The sequence below is a fragment of the Lonchura striata genome, chromosome 3 (genome assembly GCF_050655825.1).
Source record: "Lonchura striata isolate lonStrDom1 chromosome 3, ASM5065582v1, whole genome shotgun sequence".
NCBI lineage: Eukaryota > Metazoa > Chordata > Aves > Passeriformes > Estrildidae > Lonchura > Lonchura striata.
Genome location: NC_140705.1, coordinates 87,885,119 through 87,901,043, shown reverse-complemented (window position 1 = coordinate 87,901,043; position 15,925 = coordinate 87,885,119). Strand labels below are relative to the sequence as shown.

General features: G+C 41.9%; 1 protein-coding gene across 18 annotated transcripts in view; it reads left to right on the top strand.

Annotated features, from left to right (window-relative positions):
* Positions 1-8,554: 8,554 nt before the first annotated feature.
* The window catches only part of CCDC88A (coiled-coil and HOOK domain protein 88A), a 69,975-nt gene continuing 62,604 nt past the window's right edge, over positions 8,555-15,925 (top strand). For 13 of the 18 annotated variants that reach the window (XM_021537700.4, XM_085575750.1, XM_085575753.1 and 10 more), the window contains exons 1-3: positions 12,596-12,710; positions 13,253-13,634; positions 13,756-13,856. In XM_021537700.4, the coding sequence (XP_021393375.1) occupies positions 13,572-13,634; positions 13,756-13,856 (164 nt within the window). In that variant the 5' untranslated portion in view covers positions 12,596-12,710; positions 13,253-13,571. Of the gene's footprint in view, positions 8,691-12,595; positions 12,711-13,252; positions 13,635-13,755; positions 13,857-15,925 lie in introns of those variants that run through there. The other 5 variants (XM_085575751.1, XM_031504295.3, XM_085575748.1 and 2 more) reach the window with 4 other exon arrangements.

Here is a 15,925-nt window from a genome sequence, read left to right as displayed (position 1 = left end):
CTCAGGCTCATAGCAGAGGCTCTGTCTGGAACAGAGGAAGAGTTCTGGGGTGTGTTGGACGTGGCCAGGGGCTGCTGAGCTGTGTCCCTCTGTGTATCTGGATACAGCTGTCACACCAGTAGGTGTGACCTCAGGAAAGCATAAAAACCAGAGCTGTGAGATGAAGAGTGGAGCTTTTCACAGCTTCATAAACAGGCTAAATGATAGCAGCATAAGCAGGGCTGCTTCTGTTCTTACTTGGAGGACACACTGTAGGATTCCAGTATATGCATGGTTTTCATTAAGCTCTGTAACTTAATAGTTTATTTTTATGAAAGCACCATGAGTTATTTATTAAGTAGTTTGTATTTGCGGACTATGGGATTTTTACTTGTGCTTTAATGTTATGATGTAAAAAAAAACAAACCAATTTGGCAACAATGTTTTTATAAAATTTTTATTATCAAATGATACTGTGTGTAACTGTGGGTTATTTTGTGACTCAATCATGGATTACCTCACAGTGGAGCTCAGAGCTGGGGGCTGTCATTGCAGAGAACTTACTTCACCCTGCATGTCTTGCTCATGCTTTTTAACCTTAAAACTTGCCAAGTATATCAAGTGTATGAAACTTGTCACCAGTCTTTACAAAGGTGTGAACAAGCAGGCTAGTTAGATTTTGTAGGAAACTAAGACTGGGAATGAGGTGAAATGAGTACTACAAAAAATTGTGATTTCAAATTAGTTTGACATCGGAAAACAGTATGAAGTTACCACTGCACAAAGCTTTTTGCCCTGGATTTTTCTGTCCAGTCCTAGCTCTACTTTCTGGAGAGGAGTAAAAGCTCCCCAGGCTTTCAGCTGAAGGGCTCAGAAGTCAGCCATGAACATTTTTTTCAATAGCCTGTGAGGAGAAAGGCTGACTGGACAGCCTTGGAGATAAACCACTGTTCCCAAAATGAAAGAGCTTCGGGAATCTTGGCAGACCAGGATTATCACCCCTTGTTTGTTGGTGGTTAGAGCTCTTGGAGTTTTATTGTCTTGGGGCTGGGGTTTTTGGGGCTGGGGTGGTGATTACGATGTTTTCTTAGCCAGTTGCTGGTACTGGCTCCTCAAAGCTCAGTGTCTGTTCAGAAGTGTTTGCCCTGATGATTCTATGTGAGGTTTTATGGAGTTCTGCTGGTTTGCATATGCCTGCAGTGGGCTGGCAAATGGGGCTCTGAGGCTCACGGGGTGAAGCTAATCCATGCTTCTGCACTCTTGGCAGAAATCCGGGCAGGGCTTTAGGCCATGAGGGAAGTTGGATGGAGGACAAGGGTCAGGGGGAGGTTGGAAATTGCATTTAGGACTCTGCTGGGAGTCTTAATGCTGGTAATGTGTTCACTGAGATAAAGTAGGAAAAGTGCTGGTTGGGAAAGCTGACAAGAGACCAGCCAGATCCATTTTGGAGCTAGGGATCAGAAGGCTCCTTCCTGACACTTTGCTTGGCTGGACAGGCTTAGTTTACTATTTTAGAGCAAATAACAAAGCAGCTCTGCATTGTGGTGCCAGAGTAGTAATAGAGAACTTCCTGCACTTGAAATTCAATTTTGCATTCCCTGCAGAAATACACATGGTTTTTGCTGAAATTGAGTTTAGCATGTTTGGTATTAATATTACTGGCTCCTTGCTGTTTGTATGCATTTTTGTGCCAGAATACTTTTATATGAGAAAAATATGTCCTGAAAGCTTTTGTAGGGCTGAAACACCATACTTTTTACTTGGAAAAGGCCTCCAGAAGGTCTCATGTGGTGTTGTGTATTAATCTGTAATAGGAGTGATTCAAACTGACCTTCACAAAGTGTTTAGCTGAGTGAGCACTTTCTGTGATAGGGTTTTCATTTGTAAATCCAGGATGCCAGAGGGAATAAGGGATGGGAAAAAGAAGGAATGAGATAAGGGAGTCATTGAGCAAAAGGTTCAAATTAATAAAGTGGGTTTTTCTGCCAGGCCTTCACTGTTCACCACAGAATACTTGAGTGAGGAGCTCTGACACTAAGTCAGGACAGGGAGCTTGGAAAGGGAAGGTGACAGTTCCTTACAGGCTGCGTGGTGATTGAGTTGGTTAGGAGCAGGTGACTGGAGATACACAGGGCAAAGGTTATTTTTTTTTTCCAGGTGCACAATGAGTGAAGTGTAAAGCTGATGGCATACAGCCACAAGATAATCACCTGCATCTCAATTGCAGGTCTGCATCTTTGGGTGTGCACAGGAGTCGAGAGATGGCAGATAAAAGGACTGAGAGATTTGTTATCAGGACCCATTCCAGCACTTGCTGCTCCTCAGGGCTCAGCCAGTCCCTTGCATAAGGCTCTTTGAGTCTAATGCCAGTCCTGTAAACACAAAGGACATCAAGGCTCTAAGGGTGACAGAATATCCCAGAGCAAGCTGCTTTGGCTGCTCAGGAAGAAGGCTGTGTGGTAAAGCACCAGGAGGAGTGCAAATTTAAGTACAGCTCTGAAGCATCAATATCAAAGGCAGTACCAGCTCACTGCGCCTTCAAACCCCTACTTTGTACAGAAGCAGCTGTGTGATATCGTGCCAGTCACTGACTGCATCCTATGGATTCAGATCGTTTCAATCAGCAGTAACTGAGCTCACTACAATTAATTTGTTCCATTCCCCTATGTGGGCACACCCTGAAACAGAAGCAAGTCTTTGATTTTCAAATCAGCAGTTCTCTTATGAGATTTTATACACAACACTTTCTGAATTTCTCATATGCGTTCCTCTTATACTTTCTCCATGTCAAGGAACTTTTGTTTTAACATACTTTCGCCTTTTCTGCTCATAATGTGCTAGATCATAATACATCTTGTTTATTTCTGAAACCTTTCTTACCTGCCATTATTTCTGAGGATTTTTCCCCATTTTCATCCTTTGAATCAAAGCCTTTTTATGTTGGTCTTTACTGCAAACCAGCACTGTTATTTTTGTTAAGATTTGGTAAACTATTTTTATTGCGTTGTGGAGGTGGGCATTTAAATTACGTAGCCTTAGGATTAGCCAAAATTAGAGAGAGGTTTGGAAGGAACAAGGCCTCTTTGGATCCACATCAGCCTAATAAAAAAAATCTGTAGAAATACTGTTTTCAACTTTCTGGGCCTCATTTGGAGGAAAAAGTAGTAAGTTTACTTTCCCTTGTAGTTGAACAGTCACCCTCAAGCTGCCTACTCCTATGCACACATATGTATATATAAAAATCCTCACGGGGGCACTCTTGGTTTAAGCACAACGTACAGGAGGTGCAGTTTCATCTTGATTTTCCTTTGTAATAGACTGACAAAAAAAAAGCTTAAGGAACTCCTAGAATGACTTTCAAGTCACAGTTAAAAATAAGCTAAAATAAGTGTTACATAAGGCAAAGAAGCTTCAATTCTGTAATTCTGATATAAAGCAAATCTAGTTATATAATCTCTACTGCAAAAATTTTGACTTTCACTTAAAACAGGATCACAGTAGGGATGAAAGGTCATTATTTGAATATTTGGGATTTAGTTGACTTACCTGTCTCATTGTTTTTCTTATTTCTTTTGCAACCATTACTTTTTTTTGTATGTAAAAGAAGGGGGGAAATAAACTGTCCCTGCATGTCATGTTGTAGCTTCCCTGCTGTTACAGGTTATGATGTATAACCCACAGTGACAGGGAAATCCAAGATACCTATGGGAAGAATTTATTTGGTAATTTAGAGGAAGCTTCCTGCTTGTGTCCATTTCTCAAGCCCACAATAATTGAACTGAAATGATTTCTAAATTTGCATACTGTTAAGCTTCTTGACCAGTTGGAGTTCTCTTTGCTATCATTATTAATAAGCAAAATTTATTAGTTGTTCAAAGACCAGACATATCGATATTTTATCAATCATAACAATGCCATCACCAAACAGCCCAAGAAAAATTAGCAGAAAGGGAAGAAAATTACATTAAACACCTATTTTTTTTTTCTTGCTGCAAGAACATTTAGTAGGTGAAACTGAACTGTGTCACGGGCTCTTGAGTGAGGAATTCCTTGGAAGAAACAAGCCTTGTATTCTTCACAAGAAGGATTAGCAATTCCTAAATGCCTGACTAATTTCTTAAACACAGTCCATGTGATACAAAGGGAGCTACAAAACTCCCAATGCTTCACTGTTCCCTGCTTCCACTTTACTGCATCAGGACAGAAGCAGTAAAAGAAAGAGCTAGACAGGGCAGAAGATCTGAGCTCGGAGCAGTTATGAAGTCAAGTCAATATGAATCATTTGCAATGTGTATTTCCATCCAGTGCAAAAGGATCAGCTCTGAATTGTTAAAAAAAAAAAAGTCTCACAAGCTGGAAGCATGTCAGTCATCTTTTAAATGGAAGTGTGGATGAACTGGGGGAAGTCTCCAGGGAGCAGAGTGGGATAATTTGAGTCAGAGATTACTTGTGGGCTATTTCCACTATTAGTACAGAAGCCCTCTGCAGCAGCCTCTGCTTGCCTGCCAGCAGCTCTGTGTTCTCTGTGCTCCACAGGAACCCAGGCTGGGAGCTGCAGCTCCAGCAGGGAGCTCATCAGAGGCAGGAGACCTCTCTGTGCTTTGGGATAATGATTATTATTACTGCCAACACCCCTTTTGGGTGTCTGTCTGCTTCAACTATAGCACAAAATTGGCCATCCTCATTCGTTAATTAATTTTGTTTGTAAAATAATTAATTCTGTCTCTGAGGGAGAGTGAATAAATGTTACCATTAAGGACTTAAATAGGCTTTTAGATGAAATACCGTAACCAGCTGCAGGTCAGCAACAAACCATTCTTTGTTAAGGTGTTTTCCTTTTGCAGAGATACAGCTTGAATAAACTGAATAATCTCATCCTTTTAAGGCAGACTGTTAAGGTGGACTAATTCTATGATCAAGAATATTCTACAGATCATAAGAGCAGGAAGAAATAAATTTCAAACTATTCGTTATTTTAGTAGAGCATTTTCTGTGTGAAAAGGGCTACAATCTTCTACTCTGTATATTAAATATAGCTATTATATTTTAATACTTTATATATTTTTGACCTGTTACTAACATTTAAAAGTAATAACCTTAAGAGGAATTAAACCTTCTCTGGCCCACACAAGAATTTTCAAGTGCTGAAACCTAGACTGATATATATAGAAATCAGAATTCTAATATCACCTAGGTTATTAAAAAAAAAAAAATCAAACAAATAATAGACTCCTTTAGATAGAAAAAGATCTTTGAGTCCAACCATTCCCCCAGCTCTGCCAAAGCCACCACTAAACCACATCCTCTGGCTTAAGTGCCACATCTGCATGGCTTAAATCTGTCCAGGGATGGGGATTCCACCACTCTCCCAGGCACCCTGTTTCAGCAGTAAATTTAGGAAACTTCTTATTAATTTTAGCATTAAAAATAAGGAGCGTGTTAAATTGCTTCATAATAGATTTTAAAAGACCCAATTGACATCTCAGTATAAGCCTGAAATTAGAAGGAAATGTAGTAATTTGCTGAACCATCCTTTGACCTTTCAGCCACTGAACACTGTACATTTAATTCAGAAGTTGTTTTACATAATGGAATATAAAAATCATAAAGAACTTCAATATTGTATGGCCACCTTAGTTAAAAATAGAGCATTTTGTAGGTACATAAAGCTGGCAAGAAGCATCTAGGGAGGAAGATATTTATGCACTGGAAATGGATAGGCAGGAAATAGCTGTTGATGACAGTGGTTTGCAAAAGTCTAAATAAAATGACCAAATGTATCATTGTAGGTTTTAGCAGAAGAAAAATTACCTGTTATAGAAAAACTTCAATAAGAAATTTTAAAAGGTGGTAGATTTGGATAGAAAAATGGCATATGAGATGAACATAGGTAAGAATTCCAATTTTGTGCTCATCTCCAATTAAATTCACAATTCAGCTGGTGTCACAGTGAATTGAACCCTCTAGACTTAATGTAAACAAAGGGGTGATACAACTGTATGGTATCTGAAAGAAGTGTGAGTGAGTAGGCTGTTCCCAGTTCTAGGTAACACGGGAATCTACCCTCTTTCAAGAAGCTCCATCAGGAATGCTGCCTAATAAATCTAATTACTATTTTTTAAATCCAGCATTACTTACTTTTTAACGACCTATCATTTTTTTCTGTTTATTAGTTAATATATTTTAATATCAGTCTTTTTAGTGTAATGCTGTAAATAACTTGTGTTTTCCTGTTCTATAAGTTTGTGAAATGATTTTCCCAAAGGTAAAATAGGGATATTTTAAAAGCTTTTAATTGTTTCACCAGTATTTACATCTGAAAAGCTGTTTTCAGATGTAAATAATTTGACAAATAACCATGGGTAAAATCAGACATGGAAATGAATAGGATAATCTTGAGGGAGGGAGCTCAGAAGAGCCGAGGCTTGAATTGAAGTGATTCTACTACAGCTGCATTCTTAGTGCTGTATATTTTTTCATAACTAAGTCCACATACACAAATGGAAATCTCAAGGGTAGAAATGTTCTCCACCCAGTTAATTTTCCTGACCTTGGGAAGATCCACCTCCAGCTGGTGAGGAATGCCTGTCTAATGAGACATGCTAACATCAAAGGTGATGCAGCACTCTGGAACTTAATAACCTCTCCTGAGCTCAGAAATCTGGGTCTCATGGCAGCACTGCCCAAGCTACTGGGGTCAAGTGACATCCAGACTGCAAAATATGGGTGAAAGCAGGGAGGCACCAGCAAGAGTCCATGGCAAAGGACAGGGAGCCAATTACCAGGGACATGGTGTTGTGTGAAGGAAAATAAACTTAATGCCATAATAAAGCAAAACTGAGGCAAATGGAGTTTTAAGAGGTACAAAAGTCTTTCCCAGGCATGGATGGGGAGAGTTCTCCATGCTGAAGGAAAACACCAGAGAAGAAAAACAGCTCAACATTTCTGTACATCAGGGATCTGAGATGGCCTAATGCTGTTGGTATAATTCCAATGTCTTGCCTTCCTAAGCCACAGATCTGAAATCCACAGGCAGCTGTGTCTGCTAACAGTGAGCAGCCTGGGCTGCACTTTGCTCCTCATCAGAGGAAATGCAGAGCGTGCTCTGTAATTCATCTTTCTGACCCAGTTCATAAGAAACACTGCTGGTACTGGCAGGATCTCACCTGACAGAAGGCATGTCAGCAAGAGCTTTTGCTCAGTTTCACTCCACTGGCCACAACAGAAGTGAGTACCAAAGCTATTGTCCTGGAAACTGCTGTTCTTGCTGTAATGCTCAACGCTTGCTTTTAGGAAAATAACAATCTATTTCCTTTATTTGCAGCAAATAACAAAGTGAAAGTCACAGTGTTATTAGACAATCTTGTAGCTCACAGATGACGTTGGAAACGGATAGATGTTTTATTGGCTAAACAGGAAAAAAACCTGAATTGTAATACTTTTAGTTCAAATGAATTTTCTTTGAGAGTATTTCTCTGGCACCCTTTTAAGAGTCTAAATCTATGGAAAATCATAGGAATGGATATTAAATTTAAAAACCAAGAAAAATATTTGGTTTTATTTCTTATCACATCAGTTGGCCTGCCACAGTAACATACTTCCTGCCTGTCCAACTGTTTGAAGAGTAACAAGAAGCTGTAGGCTCCTCCTCAGATGAATCCCAGTGTTAACTGTGACACTTTAACCAAATGTTTCACCTTTTAAGTACTGTCCATGTAGTCCTTGAAGGAAAGTGTGGATATGTTAGGTAGGCATGGCTAGAAATGGTCAATAGCTGTTCTTGCAATGAAATTGTGCCTGACAGGAAATTCTGATGCATTTGACACTGGTACCCATACAGGGTATTCTTTGTCTGCTGTCACTGTACTAATTTCTTGCTATTTGCCACAACTGGACACAAACTGTAAAATGTCTGGATCTGTAAAAAAATTTAAATGGACAACACCAACTTTCCCCAAGCTCCTACTGTTTTCTTCCTAATTTTTCACTCAAAATACCCTCATTTTGAGGTTACTTACAATTTTCTCAGGAAGTTCCCTTTAAGTTGATGGGGAATTTTGGTCATGTCAGAGCAGACACTGTAGCAGGGAAGAAAGCTTCAAGAATTGTAGAATTTTCAGTTCTTTATTAATGTTACAGAGGGATTTCCCCTTCTTTTGACTGCTGTGGAACAAAAAGTAAGTTTTAGTCTGCTGTATTTGTGGCACCTTTAGGAATTCATAGCCATACTTACAAAGACTCAGCCCCACAGTGCCCTTACTTTTTATTGCCCCATCTATTCCTATAGTCCTGGTTTGACAGGGAAATGGGATTCTCTTGGAGCAAACAGGACAAGGAAGGTGGCTGTCCTTGTCATTGACTTGCAGTTTTCACTAGGCATTGTCCTATCAAGCCAGCCCATAATCAGAACATTCCAGTATTGGCTGTGGTTTCATAGATCCCAAGCATTGACACACAGTCCCTGTGTTTCATGTGTGAAGTCCCATGAGGCAAAGGTTGTTAACCCAGTAGTGTTGCCTGGGAGGCAGAGCTAGCAGCGAGCACAACGTCATCTCTTTCCTTCACTCTCATGTGTGAGAGGAAGAGAAAGCCACTGCGTCTTGCATCAGCTAAAAAGGGAAGGTTGGTTGTCATCTACTCCCCAAACTGCCCCCTCCCTTGGCTCACTGCAGGCAGAGCTGACCAGAAATGTTTTGACAAACCCTGACAAGGTAAGTGGGACAGTACATGATCACACTTTCCTGCTGTCTGCAGATTCAAGGCACCAGTTTTTTTCTGGATATTCTTTTTAAATTTTTATTTTGCAATAGCAGGTACAGGAAATGATGCCACAAGCAAAAAAAAAGTTCACAGAGAAGTTGAAGTAACTCTGTAATTTGCAGATCTGGGATCTAAGCACAGATCATTTATACTTTCCATGTCTTCTGTGTACAGTCCTTGTGGTACATGGAGATGCAAAAGAAAGGAGATGGGGTGCTTTATCTGTACAAGACCAACATGGCTCTTCAGACAAGGTAGTCTCTAAATCTGTTTGTTCAGAAGCAGTAGGTCACACTCTGTATTAAATACTGACAGTGCTGTTCCAGAAAATGAGCTGTGAAAGAACAAGATTATCCTCTATGCATTTTTTCAAATTATAAAAAGGATATTTTTTTTTAGTTCCAAAATATTCCTGAATGTACATTCTTAGAATAGTTAGAACTGTTAAAAGTTCAGTTTTATAATAATGTTTCTTCTCTGTTTCTGGATCAGCTAACTTCAGTTGTCAACTTCTTCAGCGTCTGGGATTGACCACTGTAAATGTAGTCATCAAACTTTCTTTTAGGAGCCTTCCTAGGTAAAAAGTGCTGAAACAATGCAGCCAAATATATCACAAGCTACAGGTTACAGTAATGTAGTCCTGCAGAGCTGTGACTTCTAAGTATTTCCTAGAACAATACTCCTGGGATTCCTGACAGCTATGCTGAAAATTAAAGCCTTCCATATTCAGCTTGGGATCAGAGAAATAACTCGAAAGAAAAACATTTTAATTCATTTTAAGGGTTGTCTGTTAAACAAGAGCTGAGCAATCAAAGGCTGACACCTTCCTGTCCTAGGGCGAGTTGTCTCACCTCACTGAGGTGGCTGCAGTCCAGGTTCTTCTGGCTCTGACTCCACTGTAAACATCTGCTTTGGCAGAGGTTCATCGTAGTTGGTGTCTGTGTGTACCTGAAAAGGAGGTAAATGTCCTCATGCTTGGTGGAACAAAGTGGGAACTACTTAGAAGAAACTTCAGTATCTTCACAGGTTTTCAGTGTTCTTAGTCTTGGGGGGAAAAAAAGAAAACAAAACCCAACCCAAACCAAAAGCGAAAACAAAACTCCTCTGACTGCGTCTGGATACCTTCTCTGAAATTTTATCTTGTACTAATCTCAAGTTCAAATAGGGAACTGTAAATCATTTGAGGTAAAACAGCTGACAATACATTTAATATTTAAAATGTAGCACTCTTTCTACAGGAACAGTGATCAACAGCAATGCTGAGCACACAGGCCAACTTAATGATGTGGATGGAAGCAAAAAACATCTAAAACCATTTAATTCCATTTTTAATGCTAGGGAATCTCAGTATAAAATGGTTTCTGTGAGCCAGCTGCTGTTACTACTACATGGGCTATCAACTTCTACTGGCTGGGCTCTAATTCCTAGAAACTGCTTTATGCCAAAGTCATTACTGCCTAATTAGAGCCCACAAGAAACAAGGGGATGAGCCAGGGAAGTTCCATGGCACTGTGGGCACAATCGCATGTTTACGGACTGCTGCCAGACACAGGGAGCGGAGCAGTTGGTTGGTCAGGCTTGTACAAAAATGCTTTTGTGGCTGCCTTTAAGGGCTGGGAATTTATTGGCAGTTATTTCACCCATGGATCACCAGGTTCTCATTCAAAACCAAGACTGCAGATTTTTCCTTTGCCCTTCCTTATTTCTTTTGTTTCACAGGAGGGCTGAGTTCACTCTAGAGATCTGGTTTGGGAGGGAAAGACCTGATTTTTGCTGAAAAAATAAAACTATGAGAGTCAAAGTCCTTTAACTATGCAACATTGTCTAAATTAAAAAAAAAAATCTTAGAATGTAAAAGTCAGACTAATATTACAAGGCCCATAATTTATTTTTCTGATCTGTTACTTAGGCATTCTGGGAAACAAGTCACGATTGGAACTGGATTTTTTTCCCAATCTTGGACATTAGGAAAAATGTATATCTGGTATTTGGGTCAAGAAAAACCTTACCTGTTTAGCTGTTATTTGATTTTTTTTCAAAAGCACTTAATTTCAGTCATTTCTATTGCAATGTTTTGTGGGATTTTTTTTTTTTTATTAGGTGTGCAAAACTAAAGGTATTTGAAAAAATGCTGCTGCAATTTAATTTATACCACGCAGAAGAAAAGCTGGATTTAGTTTGAGATTTTGTAAAATGCTTTGCCAATGAACTACATAATGTATTAAGCAGATGCATGAGTATTAATGCAGGATTGAATACTGAAAGCACAAGAAGCAGGAGAAGGCTCAGGGAAGGGACAATGATCAGGCCAGCACACTGCTTGTCATCCTCTGATTCCCCACAAAATCTTTCCAGATAGTTGGATTTTACCTTAACATGGGTGTGTCTGGATTCCACTTTCTGAGGAGAAAACCTGCCTTGCTTCTGGATTCCACTTCCTGAGGGTATGAGTTTTTCTCCTCACGGGCACCTTTATTCTCAAAAAGAAAAATGGAAGAACATCTCAGTCCTGCACTAAGTTGTTCCCTCATGGGGACCTTTTTCCCCCAAAGGATAATGAAAGAGCATATTTCCCTCCCATGCTTTTCCTCTCATAGAAAAAGGAAAACCGGCCTAAACGTTTGGAAAGTCTTCTCTGTCCTACACTGAGCTTTTCCCTCACGGCTACCTTTATTCCCCGAGAGGGGAATGGAAGAGCATCTCCTTCCACCCTTGGAAGGAGATGCTCCCTTCACGGACATCTTTATTCCACATAAGGAGAATGCAAGAGAATCTTCCTCCTTCCTGTGCTGTTTTCCCCTTACGGGCACCTTTATTCCCCCAGGGGGAATCGAAGAGCCTCTCCCTCCCTCTCTCGCTCCCGTGCTTTTTTCTTCACGGGCACCTTTATTCTCCTAAAGGAAATTGAGAATATCTTCCCCGTGCCAAGATTTTTTTTCCCCGCGCCATCGGCACCTTTATTGCCTAAGGGGGGAATGGAAGAGCATTTCCCTCCCTCACACGCTTTGCCCTTACCTTTATTCCCCAAAGGGGAAAGGAAGAGCATGTCCTTCTGCCCTTCTCCCCTCATGGGCACCTTCATTCGCCAAGAGATTGGAATAGCCTCTCCTCCCCGTGCTTTTTCCTTCTCTCACGAGCGCTATTGCCCCAAAGGGTAATGGGAGAGCATCTCCCTCTCTCCCACACTCGTGCTTTCCCCTTAACAGGCCCGCTTATTCTCGGAAGGGAAATAGAGAATATCCCTTCTGCGCTGAGTTTTCCCCTCACCGGCACATTTATTTCCTAGGGGAGGAATGGAAGAGTATCTGCCTCCCTCACACGCTTTTCCCCTCACGGGTACCCTTCCCAAAGGGGAAAGGAAGAGCATCTCATTCCCGCCCTTGTCCCCTCTCGGGCATCTTCTTTGCACAAGAGGTGATTGGAAGAGCCTCTCCTCTCCCGCGCTCTTCCCCTTACGGGTACATTTATTCTTCTGGGCTGAGTTATCCCCTCACGTGCACCTTTATTCCGCAAAGGAGAATGAAAGAGCATCTTTCCCTCCTACACTTTTTGCCTCACGGGCACCTTTATTTTCCTAAGGGAAATGGAGAATATCCCTCTCGCGTTGAGTTTTCCCCTCACGGGCACCTCTGTTTCCCCCAAAAGGGGAACTGGAAGATCATTATCATCCCTCAGGGGCACCTTTAGTCCCAGACCGGGGAAGGGACGAGGCTCGCTCCCCCTTCACACCGAAGACTGCGCGGTGCCCGCAGCCGCAGCGCGCGCGCGCGCCGGGCGCGAGTCCTGCAGCGGTTTCGCAGCGGCCCCGCCCCTTTCCAATCGCGCCGCCATCCCCGAGCGGCGGCGGAGGGATTCCGGGCGGAGGGATCCGCACGCTGGAGCCGCCGGCCGGGAGGAGAGAGCGGGAGGCAGGCAGGGAGGGAAGGAGGACGAGGCGAGCGATGCGGCGCGGCCGCGCTGGCTGAGGCGAGGTGGCCCCGCAGTTTGGGAGGACGGGGGTGGGGAGCGGAGCTGGTGCCGCGGAAGCGGAGGTGGAGCGGCAGGAGAACAGCTGGGGAGGGGTCGGGGGCGCTCCGGCATTGGCGAGGGGAGAGCGGAGCCTGAGGGGAGCGGCTAGCGCGGGGGAAGGGCGAGGCTGCGGGGCCGGGCGGCGTGTGCCGGTCCTGCCGCTCTCTGGCGTCGTAGTTCAGTGGAAAAGGGAAGGGATAGAAAAGGGAACTGATCTAAAATAGCCTCCGATCCCTCCGGGGGCCGGTTGCCTGTCGGTGCCATTGCGGAGGGGCAGCGGGGCTCTGGTGCAGCCGCAGCCCGGGGGGCTTGGCTGCGAGAGGGGCGGGGGTCGCTGTCCTCGCTGCTCCCCTCGCCCGGCTTGCGGCTTTTTTTGTGGGGAAGGGGCAGGATGAGCTTGCGGAGTTTCGCTGGAATTTCTCCTTCCTTTCTGAGACACTGCTGCTGTTGAAGCAGATTTTTCCTTCCTTTCTTTTTTTTTTTTTTTTTTTTTTGTCTGATGCAGAATCCCAGTAGTTGGGCAGCCTCCCTCTTTTCTTTCCTTCCTTCCTTCCACCTCTTCGCTGTGTAGGAAGGGAGAGGCATCAATGGAAAGGCTGAAATGCGCGTAGATGGACTTTCGAATGCTTTTTTCCTTGAAAGAAGAAGATAAATCCCGCTTGCCAGTGCACTGACTTTTGTTGGTGTTGCATCGCTTGGTAAAAATGGGGTTTGCTCACTCCAGCTGAATACTTGGAGCATTCCAGAGAATTGCTGCAGTGAAGGACTTATCTTTATTTTTTCCATCAGAGGAGCTGCATTGATGTTAACCATTTTTTTGTAAAATGGAGAACGAGATCTTCACACCCATTCTGGAGCAGTTCATGTCGAGCCCTCTTGTCACCTGGGTAAGTGTTGATTTTCCCCTCACGCATTCCTGGTTTTATTTGCTCATTGTTTGAGAAGAGCCTTGTGGCAGGGGAGCAAGGTGGACTTGGTGTCATGGTGCTGCTGCTGGTTCTGTTCCAGGTGAAGACATTTGGACCGCTGGCTGGAGGAAATGGGACCAACCTGGAGGAATATGTGGCGCTGGTGGATGGAGTGTATCTGAACGAAGTCATGCTGCAAATGTGAGTGTGGGCAAGCGCTGCCTTGGGATAATTTTTTGCTGGTCTGTTTCTCTTGTATTTATGTGCTGCCTTATGAAAAATCCTTTTCCCCCTCTCCTTTTATTGACCTTCGTAAATTACTTTCATTTGGTTGTGACACAGTCATGTGGTGAGTTAAGAGGAGTCTTGAGATCCTGGCAGGTCTCGACTCTGCAAAGATAAATGTCCGAGCAGTGTATTTGCAGGATGTATAGTGTTATACAGGCTGAATCATCATTATAGAACTTACTAGAAAATAGGATGACTGTAAATAGTTCCCCAGATTTCCACTGACAGGCGTAATAAAGGTTCATCCTGCTGTAAGTCATGCTCATAAAGAAAATTTTGAATAAATTTGCTTGGCTAATAAGGTTCTAATCCATATCTTGGTGCACGTGACATGCAATTTAAGGATGGCATGCAGCTCACACAGGGTTGTTCACTGAGCAAAAGGATTGCCCTTAAACTCCTTCCTCTTCATTTTCCATACTTCTAATTAGAGTAGCTAGCACTTGAGCAGTAAAGCTAATGCTTTAATTGTGACTGTAGAAAGTTTTCTGGCTATAGCAAACAGAAGAAATGTTTTTACATGGGGTTATAAACTGTTGAAAAATCTGGTTGTCAGAAAAAATCCTTTACAGTGGCTTTCTGTTAATCATAATTTTGACTGGAATGTTGCCCACTACTGTCATGCCGGAGAGTAACACTTGTCAGGTGTCTAGTGATATAATCATAAAAGTGTTACTAGTGCAAAAATTTCTGCATACCTTTTTTTTTTTTTTAAATATTTTGAGTCATTGCAGAGAAATACATCCATTTTCTGTATAGGTATGAAAAGCTTTGGGCTTGTGGCCGGCTGGGTACATCCATCAGTGTGTTAGTAGCTTGTGTTAGCAGCTGTTCCTCAGGAACAGTGCTCAGGGATGGGCATCCTCTTGCTCTGTTTATACCTTTTATTCATATTTAGTGCTTTAAAAGTTACTACCCTTGGTGTTCAGCTTGTGTAACTAATCTGTGTCAAAAGAGCAACATTTTATTACATTTAAGTGTGAGTTCACAGCCTTTTGAAACCAGTATTTGTCACCTACTTCTGCACAACTAAGACTCCCAAGTATTCACTTCTAATATTGTTGAAAAACATGGAAAACTCAGTGGAATGGAACTTTTTGGAAAAAAAAAAGTAAATTCTGAGTGGATTCTGGCACAGTTTACCAAGAATTTTAAGTGATGCATTTCACTGAATAATAGTATTTTTATTTTATGACTTCTTTCTTTTTCTCTTGGATTACATAAAGTAAGTAGATTGTCAGCTGTGGCCATGCATTTGACATGTAGAGCTTCTATGGGATAAAAAAGTTTGACAGCTGGAAGGCAAATTTATCACTGGAACAAGGTGATTTTGAAGAATATAGTCCTAAACTTTTTTCAGTCAGTTTTTTAATACTCAGTATAAATTGTTGCATGTATATAAAATGGAAAGCTGTGGAGAAGGAACATTCCCATGCCTAAGGCACTGTCTGTTGAATTTGGCTGTGACTTTGTGTATCCTTGACCCCATGCCATGATTACTGTACTTAGGAAGCATTGGGTATGTATGTGTAAAAAATACACAGTGGAGATGTAAATTTTAAAAAATATTAGTTTGGTATTCAGAACCGTAAAAACTCCCTCAAACTGAAGGTGTGTGAAAAGACACTGATGTACAAATAAAGTTAATTTTAGAAATATGTCACTACACTGGGAGGTCTTTTTGGGAGCCGAGATGTATCATGGCTGGTTACTGCTTAGAATTGCCTCTTAGAACTCTGTTCATATTTTGGGAAAGTTCAGTTTGTTTTGGGTTTTGTGCCAGGATTGAATAGGGGAAAAATTGTTTCATGTTTTGCAGTGTGGTCCTGTCTGTGGTGAAGTCACTGTGGAAACCTGTGTTAACTTTTAGTCCTGTTCCTTTTGAATATCCACCTATTAAGCAAGTGTCTTCATTTGCAAAACCACTTCCAAGATGCAGCTCTAACTAATCATCAATACAGATTATTAACACTGTTTTCCAT